Genomic DNA, 19,809 nt, shown 5'->3' with positions numbered 1-19,809 from the left:
GAGAGAAATGGGAAATATGGGGAAAAGAGTATCAAATGTGTGCGATCCATTTTCTTGCTTAGCGGTTCGCGTTTTTTTTTTTGTTTTGTTTAGTTTAGTTTAGTTTTTGTTTTTGTTTTTTCTGAGGACTTGCGGAGAGAGTAATGTTCTGGACTTATTCTGGGTCTGGGAAACCATTACAATGATACCTTCTTTTATTATTATTTCATGATTACTACAGTTTGTGGAAGGAAGAGTGGTTAATTTCTTTTGAAAAACCCCCATGCAATGCGTTCCTCCGCGATTAGAGGCGGGGTGGGTTAGTGGAGACTTCACCACATTCATTGATGCCGGTACGCAATAATGATATTGCGTAAAAAGGAAAAAGAATAATAAAAAAACGAAGAAAAGGAAGAAAAAGGAGGAGGAGTAATGTGGGAATCACAGGGGAGATATATGTATGGAAACATACATAATATAATGTATGTATATATGTGTTTGTGTGTATCTGTGTTGAATATGACATTGAGTATATAAAGAGAAGAAGGAGGGAATGACGAATAATGATGATGATTGGGTGAAGTGTTATGGCCCTTTCCCCTTAATTTTGTATTAACTTACAATATTTGTGGGAAAAGTTTAGGCATGTAGACTATTCCTCTCGTTAAAGGCTCGCACTTTCGATTTAATGCGTATATATATATATATATATATATATATATATATATATATATATATATATATACATTAGATGGATACATCAATGCATATGTATATACAAAGAGGAAAGAGGGGGAGATTCATTCCACTCTAATTTCTCTTTTCGACTGTGTAGCGTGTAACTACATTTGGGTTGGATGGGGAAAAAACCTTTGCTATGTCCTTTTTGCGTCATTTTTTTTCGTCTGTTTTTTGTTTTATTTTCACTTTTTTCTTTTAATGTTTCACATTTTCTTTTATTCATTTATTCATTCTTACACTTCTCTAATCACTCCATTACAGTTCCCTATCTAATTTCTGGCGTACTTGCGTGTGTATGTGTGGTTATTATTATTATTATTATTATTATTATTATTATTATTATTATTATTATTGCAAGTTTAATAGCCCTTTTCTCTCTCTATTTTTTTTCTCTTTCTTTGTTATTTTCCATTTTGGTCAGGTTGGCATTTGGGAAATAAGTACAGCTGGACGAAAAACAAACAATGGAAATAAAGGCATTGGTATTACGTATGTAATAAAAAAAGGGAAAAGGAAAGAAAAAAAATTACACACATAAACACATATCCTTATATATGTTATGTCTGTGTTTACGGGTTTATCATTCTTAAAAACCCAATGCAGTAGCAATGCAGAGCTTTTGATACGTGTATGTTTTGCACATAACATGTTTTTTTTTCTCTAACTCTTTCTTTCTTACCTATGACATATATATATTCATTTATATTAAAGGTATGCTCATTTATTTTTTATTTATTGATTTCTTCTGGGGTTTTCTTTTGCGTTCCCCCTCTTCGTTTCCATTTTAAGAAGCATCCTCTGCTGTAAAGGTAACAAAAAAAGCAAGAAAAAAAATCCTGGTGTTTACACACCCAAAGAGAGAGAGAGAAGGTGAAAATTAAAAAATACATCCAATTCTACAGTAAATGGGTGGTATTATCTCATCTACTAGGAAGCAGGCGGGAAATACAAAGAAATTGCCATTTCATCACGGTGAACCAGATCATGTCAAGTTACCCGCCGGTACGGATATCCTCAGCGATAACACCACCATCTCGCTTGCGTGCACCATGGACAGGACCAGTTCCTGTTTTCTTATCGTAGTACCCATTGCAGAAAAAGAAGAGGAAAAGGAAAAAGAAAAAGAGAAACAGGTAGAAGATCAAGAAAAAGAAGATAAAGAGGAGCAAAATAAGAATGTCACTCCTGCAAAAGTGCGGTGGACGTTCTATAATGACAGTAAGAAATATCATGTACGTGTTACTGTGACGTTTCTTAGGGCCTCACAGGGTATTCAAACACTGGATCCATCTGCAGAGACCGTACACACAGATACTGGCTCTTTGCGTGTTTCTGCAGTACTTCACGCGGGGGAAACTCTCCCTTTTGTTGAGGGATGTGTGGGGGTTTATTTGTTAAAATGTGAAAAACTGGAAGAATAGGATTTGGCAATTGTAATGAATATATATATATATATATATATATTTGTCTGTGTGTCTGAAAGTATGGAGGTGATGATGGGTGTCTGTCTATGTGATCAATCATACAAGTAACTTAAACGTTGATAGATTGTGTTTTGTGGTTGTTTTTATTTTTTTTATCTATTTGTTGGGCTTCTATCTAACCATGTATATGTATATATATACATGATGGACCCATATATTAATGTTTACGGATGTCTATTTAACTATCGTTTTCTGGTTTTGGTAGATAAAGAGGACTTTACCTTGTGTGTACGAAAATTGTACATTGTTTTTTTCAAAATGAAACAAAGAAGAAAAAAGTGTTGTAATGTTGGATTTATATTCTTTTATTACTATTTTGGTTTCCCCACCTTTTTTTCACCAATACACACGTTTTCTCTTTCTATCTATCTTTTTATCTATCTATATATTGGGAATAGCTCTGCAGAGTTTCGTAGAAGATAACAAGCAAAAGGAAGTAGGGAAAGTAGAAAAAAAAAAAGGATAATAGATATCAACCGTTACATATCATTCCATTTGAAGAAGAGACCAACAAGAACAAGCCAATCAAGGTAAACAGCAATCAAAAACAAAACAACCACATTTACTATTACTATTATTATTACTATTATTATCGTCAATGGGGTGTACAGGCAGTAAGAGTAAATCACAAGTTCCCCCACCCCCCACCGCCGCTGAAGGTGCCACACCGCACACAGCCGCTGAAACCACAAATGCAAATAATACAAATGCGGCCGTTCCGCCGGTCTCTGGCGGTGTGGGCGGTGCCCTGGTCGGCAAGAACGATGGCTTTGTGAATGGCAAACCCAGCGACATGTTCCCCTATGATGAGATCCGAAAGTGCACGGAGCGGGGCAACGGCCTCCTCTTCCGCCTCGTCAACTTCAGCACCAAGCAGTGGGCCTTCTACAACGACTCCAAGATTTACGAGTTCCACGTCACCGTCGTCTTCTCCGATCAGTGCAGTGTGGACCCCCTCGGCAACACGACAGCCGTCACGGACCCGCACACCGGCCGGGTGGTGGCCAAAGTGGTGGTGTACCCCGGCATGACGGAGCCGTTCGTGCAGGGGCACATCGACGGCTTCGACGCGGAGTACCAGGCGGTGGGGCTGACGGATGAGTATAAGAAACAGCGCCGGCGGCAGAAGAAGGCGGCGAAGGAGCAGAAGGCGGAGAAGCAGGGAGGGGGAGAGGTGGATAATGATGAACTGGATGAACCGGCAGAGGTGTCGCGGTAAAAAAAAAAGGGGGGAATAGAAGCGAGAGAGAGAGAGAAGGGAATTTTTGTTTCTTTGTTTCTCTTGTTTCTTGCGATGGAAGGTCGTCCTGATATTGTCCTTCTGTTTTTCCTTTTTTATTTTGTTTGTTTTTGAAAGGTGAGTATTTATCTCTGCATATACCTATGCCAGTTTGTACGTCTATCCAATGACTAGATGGTTTTGTATAGATGTGGAGAGGGGGAGAGAACAAAAAAAAAAAAAAAAAGGAGGAGAAGGAAGAAGATGAAACCCGGTTTTTTTTTTGATTTGAAAAGAAGAAAAAAGAAAAAGATTAATATTGATTTGTTTGTGGGGATACAAGCAAAGAAATTATGTTTTTCCTTTTTTTTCTTTTTCTTGTTTGGTGAAAAGGACTCTAATGCATATTTTTTTTGTTTAAAGAAAGCAATATTATTATTATTACTATTATTAATTATCTCAACTGTCCGTAGTCCTTCCCGTGTCTTTTCTGTTTAGGGAAGACATAGATGTTTATCTCACTCACTCTCTTTCTGTATATATATATATATATAATGTAAACGTATGTGTATATGAAATCACTGCCTGTGGTGCTTTCTTTTTTTTTTGTTTGTGTCTTATTGCAGGGTTCCTGCAGTTGTTGTACTTGTTTCTCTCCTTTCATTGTTTCCATAACTGGTTTTATTATTTGTAAGAGCGAAAAAGAGAAAAAACGAAAGAAAGAGGGAAGGATAGAGTGTCTGTACTGCATGGGTCTTTTTTTTTTTGATCTTTATTTATTAATAATATTACCCATGCGCATGTATATACACTTTATTATTATTAAATTTTCTTTTTCTAGCTATATGTATGAGTGTATGTATGTATATATATACGTAAAGGGGAGAAACTTAAAACGTAGAAAGTAATTTTAAATACAGCGCGTGTCAGCAATATAGATAAGTATTTTCTGCGGCTGCATACAATATGATAGGTGTGTATGCTGGGAATAAAGGGGAATGGATGAGAAGAAAGAAAAAAAAAGAAGAAAAGGCAAAAAGAAAGTCAATGGATGAATAGAGAAAAAAGAGAGAGTGAGTGACGGTGTTTGATATCCGCGTATAGTCCTAATAGGAAGAGATACGAGGAAAATAAAAAAAAGACATTAAGCATTTTGTATTTGATGAATGTTTTATAGTTGTTGTTGTTTTTTTCTTTTCTTTTTTTTTTTACTTTCTTCTATACGTGTGTGCATGGATATATTATGGAGTTTTTTATAGTGCTACCAATTACCCCATTGCACCTCTCATCTGTCACCCAGACTTCTTTTTTGTTTTTTTTTTTTGTTATTTTTGTTTTCTTCTTCTTTGTTTTTATTTCTTGTGTTTATCTGTTTCATTTCTGCTTCTGTTTTTTCTCTTTCTTTGTTATTGTTGTGTGTCATTGTTAATATCTTCCATTATGCCTATATATGTATATATATGTATCTATATGAATATCTATACATTTCTTCTGTTCATCCTTACATGGGTATTATCTCTTCTTTCTATTTTCTTTTTGCTATTACGATGATTATTCGATCATTACAAGCAGGGAGAATATTTACGAACAGGACAAGAAAAAAAAGAAGAAAACGAACACATATTTATATATAAATATCACTATAAATATAAATGAGTTGTACAGTGGCAGCAGACAGTCCAGCTCGCACATTACAATCGCAGATTGATGTATTGCAGCGGGAACTCTACGAGGGCGTTACGAAACTCTTTGCCGACGGAAATGTGAAGAAGAACACATATTACACCGACAGACATAAAGTAATCACAGAAGCCATTCGCAACGGTCAACTCCCACGAACTTTTTGGGCAGATGCCATCATTGCCGCCCTTCAAACCCCAGAGCCGTTAACAGATAATAATAACAATAACGATAATAATGAGAATGATATGAATGATCGGCTGATTGGACCATATGATGCCCAACTGCTGCGGGAGTATTTGGAGGATATGCGGGTGGTGTACACAGACGTTGGAGTGCGGGTGGTGCTGCAGTTTAAACCAAACCCGTTCTTTGAAGAGACGGAGTTGTGGGGCGAGGAACAGCAACACGGGGCCGTAAAGTGCCATAGCCACGGAGACGACTGTGGTTGTGAGAAGAAGGAAGAAAATAATAACAGTAATGATGATAACAATGGAAATAATAATAAGGATGGGGAAGAAGAAGAGGATGAAAGGGATGACGGCAACTGCTATTTCTCCGGTATTACGTGGAAGCCCGGCCATGGTCCCATCATGGACGATGATGACGATAATAATAACGATAATAATAGTAATAACAAGGATGGAGAGAGAAAACGCCCCCGCACGTCTACAGACGCCGCCAGCACCCCCACACGTGGCTGGAGTTTCCTCGATGTCTTCAGTAAAATGCTCCCACACCCTGCCGACGATGAGGCCTTCGATGAAGAAGATGAAGAAGACGACGAGGACTTTGAGGAGGCGGTGGAGAAGTGGGAGACGGAGATGGAGGACCGCAGGGAGTTGTTGATGTTGTTAGTCGAAGATGTCTGGATGGATCCCGTCGCCGCCTACACAAAGGGAAAGAAGAACGGCATGAAGACAGCAACAACAACAGAGGAAAGTGATCCAGCAGCGCAGAGGGTAAGGACAGAGTGATATTAAAGGGTGGGAAGAGGAAATAGAATAATAGAAGAAAAAAAAAAAGAAAGAAGAAAAAAACACCATGTACCGTTTGGTTCACGTGTAGGACGTATTATTAGAGGCGGGGACATGGGATGTTTTTCTTTTTTTTTCTTTTCTCTCTCTCTCTCTCTCTCTCTCTCTCTCTTACATATTCTTCCTTATTACAAAATAATAGATGTGATTCTCTTTTGAAAAACGCAACGTGAAGTGGGGATGAAGAAGTGGTATGCAGAACACAAGAGTAGGACTAAGGATAACGAAGGAAAAATAAAGGTAAAAAGAGAGAGGAAAATAAGACACGGAAAAGAAAGGAAGAAATAAAAAGAAACCATATCAATGGGGTTGGGGGGGAAATATAGTGCCGTTCCCTTTTTTTTTTCTTATCATCCTTGATGAGTGCTTCTTATGTTTATTCTTTCTGCTTAAAATTCCACATCTCCTTTATACCCACACTTATTTACTCCTATATGCTTACATTACATTTTATTTCATTTATTCATCCTTACACTCGTACACACGCATACGCTGTATACATATATATATATATATACATATATATATATATATATATATATATATATGCATATGCGGCGGTTTGCATCGTCGTGTCCCACCGGTCTGACCCCGTAAAATGAAGTGACAGTAAGAGGAATGAGAAATAAAACAAACAGACAAACCAACGAGTAAAAAAAAAAAAACAAAAAAAGAAAGAAGAAACATTCATTTTTCCTTTATTTATTTATGGTTTAATTAAATTAAACCATAAAACTCAATTGTGATTCCTTTCTCTGTTTTTTTTTCTTTGAAAATTCGAATAAGTCTTTCTTTTTTCTTTTTTCTTCTTCTTTCTTGTTATTATTGTATCCCCCCTCTCTTTCCCCCTTTTGATTATAGAAGAAGAAAATCGAAGTAACAGCAACAAGAACGACAGCAGTGACAATATCTAATGGGGAGTGCCGTTGTGAAACACAGTAGCACCAGTCAAGAGAATCAATACAGCAAATATCGCCATAACGACCGGAAGACCTCTCACAAACATCTCCCACAGAACAGTCGCTATCCGACTGCCTCTATACTTCACTCAAAAACAAAAGTTTTCCCAACTGGAGGTGTTTCCTCGTCGACGCCATCATCGCAGTACCGCTGTGGGGGACCATCCATTCTGGAAGGCACCATAACACCCGCCCTTTCACTGGGCGACCGCACGGATGTCTATTGGAGACGCATCCATAACGACATGAAACCGGATCCTGTTGTACTTCTTTACCAAATTGTGGTACCGCGCCAGTCATATGATGTATGGGCCTTTTACAATGATACAGAAGATATTTATTTTCTCGTGACTTATCACTTCCGCGCCCATCCACTGCAAACACGCGAGACACTCCGTCCACTTGGGGCAACCACACTTGTATGGCAGCCAGATGGGGCTGCGGTGGCGAAATTGTGTGTGGGGCCAACGGAGACTTCACTTGCCTTAATGGGAAAACTTGTTGCGTACCATATAACCATCGAAGGGGTTCCTCGTGATGCCGAGTGATGGGGCCTGTCTCTCTAAGTAAGAGTCATAGTATTGTCTTTTTTTTTAATTGTTTTTCTATTATTATTATTATTATTATTATTATTATTATTATTATTATTATTATTATTATTATTATTATTATTATTATTATTATTATTTCGCCCTTACCATCTCTTAAATGATGACAATGACAATAATTTTTCCATAATGGTGTGAATGTTTTGCTGTATACGTGTCATTTTTTTTCATTTTAAGTTTAGTTCTTTTTAGTTAGTCTGTACTATTTTTATACCTCTCATCTTTTATTTTTCTTTTACTTGATGTTATTTTGTGTTTGAACTCCCCCCACCCCCTTTTTTTTTCGTTCTGGTCAATCTCCATATTATTGGTCTCTGGAAGGGATTGGTTCCCTTTTAATTGGAAAGAAAACCATTTTTGTTTTTGTTTCTCTTCTTCGATTTTTTCTCTCTTCTTTATTATTAATGTTACTGTTATTACGACTATTATTATCATTATTTTTCTTTTTTTTTCTATCTCTTATTTATTTATTTTACCTTTTCACTATAATAACCACTCTAACATATTCCCCCCACTACTGTAGAAGTTAAACACAAGTCCAGACAGACAACAAACAAGAACAACCACACCAAAGGAGCTTTTACTGTTATCTATTCGTCCATCCAACTACCTATCTATCTATTCAAACCACATCCAATATTGTTAATTGCCGTTATCCACATTCATCATGGGCTGCGGTGCTTCCTCGAGTGCCCCTTCTGTTGACTACAAGAACGGTAAACCAACCTTTAAGGGTGATGAGGTGGTAAAGGGATTTAACGAAGGTAATGGACTTCTCTTCCGAATTGTGAATAAGAAGAAGAAGCAATGGGCGTACTATAACGACACGACGCAGTACGAAATGCATATAAAGGTAACGTTTGGTGAAGATTGTGATATTAAGGCACTTGGTAAAACACATTTGGAGCGACTGGACTCTGGTGAGTATGTGGCCACAGTCGTTGTATATCCTTGCGAAACAGAGATGTTTATTGAGGGACGTGTGAATGGATTTAAGGTGAAGATGGATGCACTTCCCCTCTCAGAGGAGTACAAGCGCAGCAAGGGAGAATCAAAGTAGTAAGAAAGAAAGAAAAAGAAACAAACAACCAAAGGAAATGATGGATGCAAGAAAAAAAAAGAGAATGAAAATAGATCCCTTTTAAATTGAAAGGGATAGAAGCGGGGAGGGAAAAAAAAAAGCGAGGGAAAATCTAGGAAATGTATTTGGTATATTCATGTTTTTTTTTTTACACCTACGAGTGTTGGTATTCTGCTTTCTTTTTTTTTGTGGTTTTGATGACTGATTTTTTTGTTTTTTTACCCCTTTTTAAATATTGTTGTGCGTCCTTTGTTTTTTCATCCTTCTCGGTACCTTAGGGCGTGTTCTTTTTTTTTTCCGTTTGCTTTTATTTTGTCTGCATGCTTTTCTTCTTCGTTTGTCGTTTTCTTTTTCATCGCCTTTTTTAACCCTTGTGACTTTTCTTGTTTTTTGAAATTTCTCTGCCTGTCGTGATTCTTGCGTTAATACGAACGAGCGTGATGGGGCGTGGATGTAACGTGATATGATATGGTGTAATGTGTGTTACGCCCTCCCCGATCTTCTCTTCACTGTGGGGAGAAGGACTGTGTGAGAATATATTATATATATATATATGGGGCTCCATTTGCTACTAGGAAGCAATACTGTACACGAGGAATACTTCAATATTCTCTTATTTGTTACTAGTGGCATGAATAACAACGTTAGAAACAAAGAAAGGGTGAAATAGTCGTTATTGTTGTAACTGTAGGAATTATACGTGTTTATTACTACTAGTACTCTTTTTGGAGCACTCTGTCATAGTGGCACGCCCCCTTCTTTCTTATCTTTTTCCTTTTCTTTGAAATGTTTTCTATTTTTTTTCACTTTCTGTTCGTCCGGTTCATGGAAAATGATGATGTGTGGGAAAGGAGGAGGGAATTAAGTATATGATTCTCTGCTTCTGCAAAAGTATCAACAGCACTGAAGATGATGAAAGAAAACAAAAGTGAGGAAAAAAAGAAGGGAAAAGAAAGAAAAAGAAATAATTGGGGGGAAATAAGGTGCAGAGAAAGAAAAGAAAAAAAAAGGGGATAAAAAGGAAATACAAAATCTATCTTTTTAGTAGAGAAAGGGAAGAGGGAATGAGGCAAAGAAACGTCTCTATCTATCTATCTATATCTCTCCGTCTCTATTTCTCCCAATGATTATTATTTTCCCTATATCTGTGATGAACCGGCTCTTTCCCATCCCTTTCCCACCCAAAAGGATTAGAAAACTGAAAATATCAAAAAGAAACAAAGAGGGGGAAGGGGCAACTGGAAACAGTGAAAAAAGGGTGAGTAATCAAAGGGAGAGGGAGGGATATAAATAAAATAAATAAATTAAAATAAATAAGTAAATAATATATATATATATATATATATATTACAAAGGGAAGAAAAGAGGATGAGGGGGATGAGATGCGGACTGAACAAAAAAGAATAAAACTGAAAGGAACTGGGGTCCTCTAGACTAAAGTCTTATCAGTGTTAGAGTATACCTATTTTGTATATCTGAACGTTGGTTTGCCTTAACCCATCTTACCCCCTTCTGCGAAGTCCTGCATTCTCCCACTCTTTTTTATTTTATTTTCTTTATTTTTGAGATTTATGTGCCTATATGTCGTTGTGGTTACTAGAATTTTTTTTCCGGACTCTACTGCTCTACTAATTGTATTGATCCATTTTTTATTTGTTCATTCTTCTTTTTTTCTTATCCAGATATGGTGTTTGTTTTCTTGGATCTCTTGTTGTTTAAGTATATAACCCTACTCTCAGGGTCTTGTAGTTTGTCTTTGCTTTTTAATGTGTTTCCTTTTTTATTCTTACCTTCTAAAACTCACATATTTTGACAATATAGAAAGGAAAATTAACCGGTACGAGGTCTTTTTTTTTTCTTTTGCTTCATTCTTGTTCTTGGTACTTTAAACTACCTATCTATCTATTCAAACCACATCCAATATTGTTAATTGCCGTTATCCACATTCATCATGGGCTGCGGTGCTTCCTCGAGTGCCCCTTCTGTTGACTACAAGAACGGTAAACCAACCTTTAAGGGTGATGAGGTGGTAAAGGGATTTAACGAAGGTAATGGACTTCTCTTCCGAATTGTGAATAAGAAGAAGAAGCAATGGGCGTACTATAACGACACGACGCAGTACGAAATGCATATAAAGGTAACGTTTGGTGAAGATTGTGATATTAAGGCACTTGGTAAAACACATTTGGAGCGACTGGACTCTGGTGAGTATGTGGCCACAGTCGTTGTATATCCACGTGAGACGGATATGTTTATTGAGGGACGTGTGAATGGATTTAAGGTGAAGATGGATGCACTTCCCCTCTCAGAGGAGTACAGGCGTCGTCAGGAATCCCGTAGGAAGTAAGTGGGAAGGAAAGAAAGAAAAAGAAAGAAACAAAGGGGACGATTAAAGGTATTCCTTTACTGTTGTTTTGCACATGTTTTTTTTATTGTTTTTGTTTTGATTTGCTTGCTTCCTGCAGATTTTTATTATTATCCCTGTTTGCAAAGTTTTCTTTTTTCTACATTTCTTTAAATGGACAGTATTGGGACGGTGATTTCCGTATCTATATTAGACCTTTTCCTGTTTTTTTTTTCATGTTTCCTGTTACCTGGTTTTTACTTGCGTAACGGAGATAATTATACATTCCTTTACTTGAAATATTGCTTACATTTATAAGTGAACTCATCCTTATTTCTGCAAGTGAGTGAATGAGTGCGTGGTGTGTAATATGTATTGTAATGCGTATATATATCTGCGTCGGTTTTTATTTATTTATTTAAAGAAAACTTGTATCACGAGTGTTGTGCTTTTACACATCCATTTATTCTAAATGAGGTTTGCAGGGGAGATTGATTCTTTCTCTCTCTCTCTCTCTCTGTCTGTGTTTCTCTCTTTGTTTTCAACAGCCACCACGAACACTGTTTAATTCGATTTTGTTTCTGGTTGCACTCTCTTTCTTTTTGTTTCTTTTTGTTTCTTTTTTTTTTTGAGTTCTTTCATCACCTTTTTTTTTCTAACTGTCCTCTATGAAGGATAGATAAATGAAAGAAGGAAAGAAAGAGAAGGGAAGAAGAAGAAGTGGGGAACTGAGCGTCTTTAAAGAAGATTGGATGGAAAAGAGGAGATAATTAAAAAAAAAGAGAGAGAGAACAATAAATCAAAATAAACACCGGAGTGACCTCACCCTTTCTGTTTTTTTTTCCCCTCTGGTTATTATTATTGATACTGGGAGAGGGGCCAAAGAAAAAAAAAGGGTGGGGGAATAAAAGTGAGAAAAAAAGGGTGTAAAGGTACATGGGGACCATTCATATACTTACGGTGTTTGTCTTTATCTCCTCCTTTATCTTTGTGTGTGTATGTATGTATTTGGTCTGTGGTGGAGGTGCTCGTGGGATTATTGTCATGATCCTACCTCTTTCCCAATGGTTTCTGGAATTAAATGGGCTTTCTTTGCTTTTTTCTTCTTTGTTTAATTGCGGGGGTCCAGTGTTAATTCATTTCTCTTTTTCACACTTTATATTTTATGGTTATTGTTCTACTACTACTACGTGCTTTCTCTTTTTATTTTCTCGACCTCTATCTTTCTTTATATTTGCGCCAAATATCCCCATATCCTCCTCTCTCTTCATCTCCGTCTCATTACTGAGCCCTGCACAGACTTTCATCTTGTTTCTTTAATTTTCCTTTGTTGTTTCTTTTTTTTTTACTCCCATTGTTTTCTTTCCTTTTTGCTTTCTTTTTCTTGCCCTCCTTGGCTTCTCGACAATATATATAAGTTGGCAACACCGATAACGAACACTTTTCGTTACGGTTGTTGAATTCATTATTTTATTATTCATGCGACCCTCAATCTCACTATATCGCACTTCACGCCGGGGACCAGGCGGCTGGTCGGCCCCAACACTTCAGCAACGCGTCCAAACACACGACAACACACAAACAGAGACACAAACACATAGTAATACACGACCACCACCATCAGGTATAGCACCATCCTATGAAGTGAAGCGTGCATTTGGCGTAGATGACTTTTCCATGATTGATCGCCAACGAATGACACTTACAAAGTTATTTCGCATGACGATGGATGCGACCTTTAAGCCAAAGGATGCAGACAGTCGAGCGTACGGCGGGGATGGATCCACGCAGCGGTCTGCGTTACGTGAAGAGCTTAAAACAATGGACAGCCGCATTACACCTTTTGCCCATGAGGAGATTCTTAATGATTATCTAAAGAACATTACAGAGATTACTGGCCCATCTGGTCAACATTGTGACAGAGAATTGCTAAGAGGACGTTTAGTTGGGTTGCTTTTCTTTACAGAATCGGAACGATCACTGGTGTTTATGAGGAGACTGCAAAAGGTTCACCAAAAACATCGACAAGACTTTGTCGTTGTTGGTATATCGCTGGGCGGCAAAGAGATGATGGATGTGACACGGCAATACGGTTTCTTTCACTGCACCCATCGCAATGGGGCGACGTGGCTGGCGAGAGATGCGGGACTTATGATTAGACCCTTAACACCACTTCCGCGGCTTATTGTTGTTGATGGCACTAGCGGAGAGGAGATAACGCGGAGCGGTTTAACGGCTGTTGTCACGCATCCCGATACCTGTTTTGATGCCTGGCGTCGTGGGGATCCAGGACATGATTGGTGGGATTATGTCAAGACATTTTACTTGTAAGTTTAGTTATTGGTAGTGTCCTTAATGCCTTATGGGGGTTATTGCTATTGCTGGTACGAACAACGTATTTATTTCTCCTTTATCCTCTATCAAGGGGTTTGGTGTGAGGGAAGTCCACTATTTCAAAGCGGATGTGTGCTTTTTTTCCCTCTCTCTCTTTCTCACTGTGTGTGTATGTGTGTGTGGTGTCGGAGCTTTGACTTTGCCATCGTCTTTTTTTCTGAAGAGTGACGAAGTTTCTGAGAATACTTTAAATATTGGGTCATCTCAGCAAGTTGAAACAGTTCCCACATGCATGAGGAATAAATTTATTGGAGAAAAAAAAACAAAGAGACCATAGAAAGTATATGGGACCAGATGAGATTTGAATGAGTGAAAAGGCGTATTGCGTGCATCTTCCCAGTTTTCTTTAATTGTTATTATTCTTTTTCTTAAATTTGTCCGGAGGTATCACATTGGATTTGGCGATTGTATTATTATTATTATTATTATTATTATTATTATTATTTATTTGCCATCCTACACCACTCTTCATTGCTCCTATCATTGTCGTAGGGGTCCGTTGGCTGTGGAGCCCTGGAAGACCACTATTTCATAAGCTTACAGTGATTTCATGTTTTGTAGATTGTTGTAAATTGCTGATATATTTACTGGTTTATGAGTGTTAAATGGGTGTTACACAAACTCAGTGTAATATGATATGCTCAACGCAAACTCTCGTTTTTTTTTTCCTCCCTTTTTTCCGTTTGAAGGAATAAAGGAGAATACCGAATCCAGGAGCAAATATTCCAGTTTAAAAGAAAATATGGGAAAACTTTGTGTGGGAATGGGTGAAATGAAAATAAAAAGCATGAAATTATGTAAAAGTTGAAAAGTCAACGCATTATTATTTCCATTTCGTAAATAAAGTTCTCTTCGTTTTTTTATGTTATTTCTTTTTTCTCGCATTCTATTCATGTAAATATTTATATATAAGGTGGACATGTGTATTTGCTCTTCTTCCATTTACTATTTCTCTCAATGACAAGACGTAAAACGACAAACAGTATAGGCCCTGCTTAACTACGCCACAAATCTGTACCATTAACTATTATCGCAAAAGGAACTGCATACAGTGATACGAAGAAAACAAAAAAAAAAGGAGCAAACAGCACTAATAGAAATTCACTAAAAAAAAAAACAACGAAAAAAAACGCTGGAAATTAATCAATATGGGTAATGGTGCATCAAAAAGGCAGTCATCGGATTCCAACAACACGACTCGTATTGGTTACCGCAACAGTCGACCAAAGGTGTTGGGAGACGAAGTAATTGGATGTTTCAGCACAGTTGACGCAAATGGAAAGACTATCGTCCCAGCAGGACTTCTGTATCGCATCGTGGACAGAACAAAACGACAATGGTACTTTTATAACGATACAAGAGAATACAATATGGTTATAACAGGTTACTTTGGCGCTTTTAATGTCATTAAAGCGCTGGGTAAAGCAAAGATGTGGCGGGAAATGCCCACTGGACTGCTTATCGTAGAATTAACTGTTGCACCCCTTCAAACTGAACCTTTTCTGGAAGGTGCCGTTACCGATGGGTTTGACTTGCGTTTTAGAGCTATAGCAATCTAAATCTGGGTAATGCGAAATGTGCAAAAGCAGATAAAACAAAAGTATATGACCAATGTAGGTTAAGCGTAGACGGTGCAAGAGATTGATGAGATGTCTCTTAGTAATCTAACTTGTACTTATGTTAATGCACAGACACAAACACCCACACACACTCCTATATATGTATATATATATATATATATATGGATCTTGAGTTCTACCTCAACATATTTTTATTATCAACAGAAGCAGTTAAAACAAAACAAGTGTACAATTGCAAACTTATATTGGTGTAACATACGGGATTACCATGTGCAAATTATATGCTTTGTGCAAAATACTACCTGTTGCATGTCTTTAAAGATCATCATCATGCATAACAAGTACTCTTTCCCCAATTCATCCACCCTCTACCCCAATAGCATCTCATGAGAATACAACTTCCACGAAACGGAGTATCGACTATATTTTCGTCTAGAGGACTGGTAACGAGAGTCAAAAAAAGAGAAACTCAAGTGTATCCAGGCAACCAACAAAAGGAAAAAAAAGAAATCCAATGAAATCGACCTCAACCACGAATCCCATCAAATACTCTAGTTTTAACAACTCTATGGCGATAAATCGTTTCCGCGCTACACCTCTCTTGCCCTCTTTTCTTTCCTTCCTTCTTCCTTCTCCCTTTCTTCGTTGCCACCGTGTACTTCCACTTCTCTGGACGCGGTTAGATTTAGCTAAGCTTTCGAGCTCTTCTTCAAACACTTTACAAGGTTTTATTTTTCAGTTTCGTTTTCTTCGACATGCGTGAGGCTATCTGCATCCACATCGGTCAGGCCGGTTGCCAGGTGGGTAATGCGTGCTGGGAGCTGTTCTGTCTGGAGCACGGTATCCAGCCCGACGGTGCAATGCCGTCTGACAAGACGATCGGCGTGGAGGACGATGCATTCAACACCTTCTTCTCCGAGACTGGTGCCGGCAAGCACGTCCCGCGTGCTGTCTTCCTGGACCTGGAGCCGACGGTGGTGGATGAGATCCGCACGGGCACGTACCGCCAGCTGTTCCACCCCGAGCAGCTGATCTCCGGCAAGGAGGACGCGGCAAACAACTACGCGCGCGGCCACTACACAATTGGTAAGGAGATCGTGGACCTGTGCCTCGACCGCATCCGCAAGCTTGCAGACAACTGCACAGGCCTCCAGGGCTTCCTTGTGTACCACGCTGTTGGTGGCGGTACAGGCTCTGGTCTTGGTGCCCTGCTGCTGGAGCGCCTCTCTGTGGACTACGGCAAGAAGTCCAAGCTGGGCTACACAGTGTACCCATCCCCCCAGGTGTCGACGGCCGTGGTGGAGCCGTACAACTCGGTGCTCTCGACGCACTCGCTGCTTGAGCACACCGATGTTGCGGCGATGTTGGACAATGAGGCAATTTATGATTTAACCCGAAGGAACCTTGACATCGAGCGCCCCACGTACACAAACCTGAACCGCCTCATTGGTCAGGTGGTGTCCTCGTTGACGGCGTCGCTGCGCTTCGATGGTGCGCTGAACGTGGACCTGACGGAGTTCCAGACCAACTTGGTGCCGTACCCACGTATCCACTTCGTGCTGACAAGCTATGCGCCGGTGATCTCTGCGGAGAAGGCATACCACGAGCAGCTGTCCGTCTCGGAGATCTCGAACGCGGTGTTCGAGCCAGCGTCAATGATGACAAAGTGCGACCCCCGCCACGGCAAGTACATGGCCTGCTGCCTCATGTACCGTGGCGACGTTGTGCCGAAGGACGTCAATGCTGCCGTTGCGACCATCAAGACGAAGCGCACGATCCAGTTCGTGGACTGGTCTCCCACTGGCTTCAAGTGCGGTATCAACTACCAGCCACCAACAGTGGTGCCTGGTGGCGATCTCGCCAAGGTGCAGCGTGCGGTGTGCATGATTGCCAACTCCACGGCCATCGCCGAGGTGTTCGCGCGCATCGACCACAAGTTCGACCTGATGTACAGCAAGCGCGCGTTCGTGCACTGGTACGTTGGTGAGGGTATGGAGGAGGGTGAGTTCTCCGAGGCCCGTGAGGACCTTGCCGCACTGGAGAAGGACTACGAGGAGGTTGGTGCAGAGTCCGCCGATATGGAGGGCGAAGAGGATGTGGAGGAGTACTAGATATGAAGAGGAACCCCAGGTTTTCTCCCTGTTTTTCTTTTTTCCGCGGGATCTGCGGGTTAGGGAGTCAGAGCTATATGTGTATGCTCGTGATGTGGTAGAGAGAAGACACACCGCTGTATGGGGAGGAGGAAAGGGAAGCTGGCGTTGTAGCAACTGCCACTGGAGTGGGGTGACGGGTGGTGCACACATGTACCAAGCGCTGACGCCCCTTGGCCTCATTTCATTTCTTTTTTCTCATTTCTCCTTTTTCCACTCCGGGTGGTGTGTTGTTTCCATCTCGCTGTGCGATTCTTGTCCCATTTTTTTTCTTTTCCTTTGACCATCGTTCGCCGTGCGACACACATGACTGTTTCTCTCTTTTTCTTTCTTTCCCTCTCTTTTTCTTTCCTCGTTGTTTGTGGTTGCTTGGCTCCCTATGTGCCTTGCTCTCTCCGCATGCGCCATGACTGCACCATGAAAGAAGCAAAAGCATAGTAAGAAGGACCTCAGGAAGGAATTCCATCGAACAAGCATTACTACTGAATAACAACTGAAGCGAAATGCGCGAGATTGTGTGTGTTCAGGCCGGCCAGTGCGGTAACCAGATTGGCTCGAAGTTCTGGGAGGTGATCAGCGACGAGCACGGCGTTGATCCAACAGGCACGTACCAGGGTGACTCAGACCTGCAGCTGGAGCGTATTAACGTGTACTTTGATGAGGCAACCGGCGGCCGCTACGTGCCCCGCGCTGTGCTCATTGACCTGGAGCCCGGTACAATGGACTCCGTGCGCGCCGGACCATACGGTCAGATCTTCCGCCCAGACAACTTCATCTTCGGACAATCTGGCGCCGGTAACAACTGGGCCAAGGGTCACTACACAGAGGGTGCGGAGCTCATCGACTCTGTACTGGACGTCTGCCGCAAGGAGGCGGAGAGCTGCGACTGCCTGCAGGGCTTCCAGATCGCCCACTCCCTCGGTGGTGGTACGGGCTCTGGTATGGGAACGCTGCTCATCTCGAAGCTGCGCGAGGAGTATCCAGACCGCATCATGATGACCTTCTCCATCATCCCATCCCCCAAGGTCTCCGACACGGTCGTCGAGCCATACAACACGACGCTGTCCGTGCACCAGTTGGTGGAGAACTCAGACGAATCGATGTGCATTGATAACGAGGCTCTGTACGATATTTGCTTCCGCACACTCAAGCTGACGACACCGACGTTCGGTGACTTGAACCATTTGGTGTCTGCTGTGATGTCCGGTGTGACGTGCTGCCTGCGCTTCCCTGGTCAGCTCAACTCCGACCTGCGCAAGCTGGCGGTGAACCTGGTTCCCTTCCCGCGTCTGCACTTCTTCATGATGGGCTTCGCTCCGCTCACGAGCCGCGGCTCGCAGCAGTACCGCGGCCTCTCGGTGCCCGAGCTGACGCAGCAGATGTTCGATGCCAAGAACATGATGCAGGCTGCAGACCCACGCCACGGCCGCTACCTGACAGCATCCGCGCTCTTCCGCGGTCGCATGTCAACGAAGGAGGTGGACGAGCAGATGCTGAACGTGCAGAACAAGAACTCGTCCTACTTCATCGAGTGGATTCCCAACAACATCAAGTCCTCCATCTGCGACATCCCTCCCAAGGGCCTCAAGATGGCTGTCACCTTCATCGGCAACAACACCTGCATCCAGGAGATGTTCCGTCGCGTCGGCGAGCAGTTCACTGCCATGTTCCGTCGCAAGGCGTTCTTGCACTGGTACACGGGTGAGGGCATGGACGAGATGGAGTTCACAGAGGCAGAGTCCAACATGAACGATCTCGTGTCTGAGTACCAGCAGTACCAGGACGCCACCGTCGAGGAGGAGGGTGAGTTCGATGAGGAGGAGCAGTACTAAACGGGAGATATGGGGGAGCAGTAGCAGCGGCAGCAGCAGCGTTTGTGGTCTGGGTAGGTCATGTGAGGACAGCAGCAATAGGACGACCCGCCCCGACTCCCTTCGCCTGGTTGTTCGCTTGTTTTTTTGTTCTTTTTGTTACCATTTTATTTTTCTGTCCAGGGTTAGAGACCGGGGGAATGATCTTGTGCTCGGACGTCCGTGAGTTAGAGTTCAGAAGGAGGACAGCATTCGTTAGGAGAGCGGCAGCAAGAGCATCTCCGGACGTTGTATGCGTAGGGGACTGAGAGCGAGAAGTGGAGAGAAAACAATAAGGATGGGAGGGAGGAGGCGTTTCTCTTCCTTACTATCTTAACCGTTGTCTCCGTTTTTCTCTTTCTTTCACTGATGTATTCAAATTTCTCTCGAACCTTTTCGTCTTTCCATCTGTACACCTCTCTCTCTCTCTGTGTGTGTGTGTCTTTGGGTTGTGCCATTGTTTCCGCGCTACACCTCTCTTGCCCTCTTTTCTTTCCTTCCTTCTTCCTTCTCCCTTTCTTCGTTGCCACCGTGTACTTCCACTTCTCTGGACGCGGTTAGATTTAGCTAAGCTTTCGAGCTCTTCTTCAAACACTTTACAAGGTTTTATTTTTCAGTTTCGTTTTCTTCGACATGCGTGAGGCTATCTGCATCCACATCGGTCAGGCCGGTTGCCAGGTGGGTAATGCGTGCTGGGAGCCGT

The 19,809-nt window shown here is 41.2% G+C and overlaps 10 protein-coding genes across 10 annotated transcripts; all 10 read left to right on the top strand.

The window, feature by feature from the left end:
• Window positions 1-1,625: 1,625 nt before the first annotated feature.
• On the top strand, window positions 1,626-2,141 carry LSM04_004158 (protein of unknown function DUF1935; the record flags this gene model as incomplete). Its single annotated transcript, XM_067336422.1, has 1 exon — window positions 1,626-2,141. One exon carries the CDS (start codon window positions 1,626-1,628, stop codon window positions 2,139-2,141), a length of 516 nt encoding a protein of 171 aa, XP_067194732.1.
• A 661-nt stretch (window positions 2,142-2,802) lies between these two features.
• On the top strand, window positions 2,803-3,423 carry LSM04_004743 (protein of unknown function DUF1935; the record flags this gene model as incomplete). The annotated part of the gene is made up of 2 exons (XM_067336411.1): window positions 2,803-2,835; window positions 2,965-3,423. 2 exons carry the CDS (start codon window positions 2,803-2,805, stop codon window positions 3,421-3,423), a joined length of 492 nt encoding a protein of 163 aa, XP_067194738.1.
• A 1,652-nt stretch (window positions 3,424-5,075) lies between these two features.
• On the top strand, window positions 5,076-6,080 carry LSM04_002538 (uncharacterized protein; the record flags this gene model as incomplete). Its single annotated transcript, XM_067336400.1, has 1 exon — window positions 5,076-6,080. The coding sequence occupies one exon, from the start codon at window positions 5,076-5,078 to the stop codon at window positions 6,078-6,080; it is 1,005 nt and encodes a 334-aa protein (XP_067194706.1).
• A 973-nt stretch (window positions 6,081-7,053) lies between these two features.
• Window positions 7,054-7,647, top strand: LSM04_000080 (protein of unknown function DUF1935; the record flags this gene model as incomplete). The annotated part of the gene is made up of 1 exon (XM_067336388.1): window positions 7,054-7,647. One exon carries the CDS (start codon window positions 7,054-7,056, stop codon window positions 7,645-7,647), a length of 594 nt encoding a protein of 197 aa, XP_067194672.1.
• Window positions 7,648-8,374: 727 nt separating this feature from the next.
• LSM04_005675 (protein of unknown function DUF1935) lies at window positions 8,375-8,767 on the top strand (the record flags this gene model as incomplete). Its single annotated transcript, XM_067336377.1, has 1 exon — window positions 8,375-8,767. One exon carries the CDS (start codon window positions 8,375-8,377, stop codon window positions 8,765-8,767), a length of 393 nt encoding a protein of 130 aa, XP_067194759.1.
• A 1,972-nt stretch (window positions 8,768-10,739) lies between these two features.
• Window positions 10,740-11,135, top strand: LSM04_000461 (protein of unknown function DUF1935; the record flags this gene model as incomplete). Its single annotated transcript, XM_067336365.1, has 1 exon — window positions 10,740-11,135. One exon carries the CDS (start codon window positions 10,740-10,742, stop codon window positions 11,133-11,135), a length of 396 nt encoding a protein of 131 aa, XP_067194679.1.
• Window positions 11,136-12,611: 1,476 nt separating this feature from the next.
• Window positions 12,612-13,463, top strand: LSM04_008496 (uncharacterized protein; the record flags this gene model as incomplete). Its single annotated transcript, XM_067336354.1, has 1 exon — window positions 12,612-13,463. One exon carries the CDS (start codon window positions 12,612-12,614, stop codon window positions 13,461-13,463), a length of 852 nt encoding a protein of 283 aa, XP_067194800.1.
• Window positions 13,464-14,674: 1,211 nt separating this feature from the next.
• LSM04_003462 (protein of unknown function DUF1935) lies at window positions 14,675-15,085 on the top strand (the record flags this gene model as incomplete). The annotated part of the gene is made up of 1 exon (XM_067336342.1): window positions 14,675-15,085. One exon carries the CDS (start codon window positions 14,675-14,677, stop codon window positions 15,083-15,085), a length of 411 nt encoding a protein of 136 aa, XP_067194719.1.
• A 776-nt stretch (window positions 15,086-15,861) lies between these two features.
• Window positions 15,862-17,217, top strand: LSM04_007699 (Tubulin/FtsZ; the record flags this gene model as incomplete). The annotated part of the gene is made up of 1 exon (XM_067336329.1): window positions 15,862-17,217. The coding sequence occupies one exon, from the start codon at window positions 15,862-15,864 to the stop codon at window positions 17,215-17,217; it is 1,356 nt and encodes a 451-aa protein (XP_067194793.1).
• A 542-nt stretch (window positions 17,218-17,759) lies between these two features.
• LSM04_004398 (Tubulin/FtsZ) lies at window positions 17,760-19,088 on the top strand (the record flags this gene model as incomplete). The annotated part of the gene is made up of 1 exon (XM_067336317.1): window positions 17,760-19,088. The coding sequence occupies one exon, from the start codon at window positions 17,760-17,762 to the stop codon at window positions 19,086-19,088; it is 1,329 nt and encodes a 442-aa protein (XP_067194735.1).
• Between the last annotated feature and the right edge of the window lie 721 nt (window positions 19,089-19,809).

Source organism: Trypanosoma melophagium, assembly GCF_022059095.1.
Source record: "Trypanosoma melophagium isolate St. Kilda chromosome Unknown ctg10segment3, whole genome shotgun sequence".
NCBI classification, from domain to species: domain Eukaryota; phylum Euglenozoa; class Kinetoplastea; order Trypanosomatida; family Trypanosomatidae; genus Trypanosoma; species Trypanosoma melophagium.
Note: the sequence above shows the minus strand (reverse complement) of the source record. Positions and strands in the feature narration are given on the sequence as shown.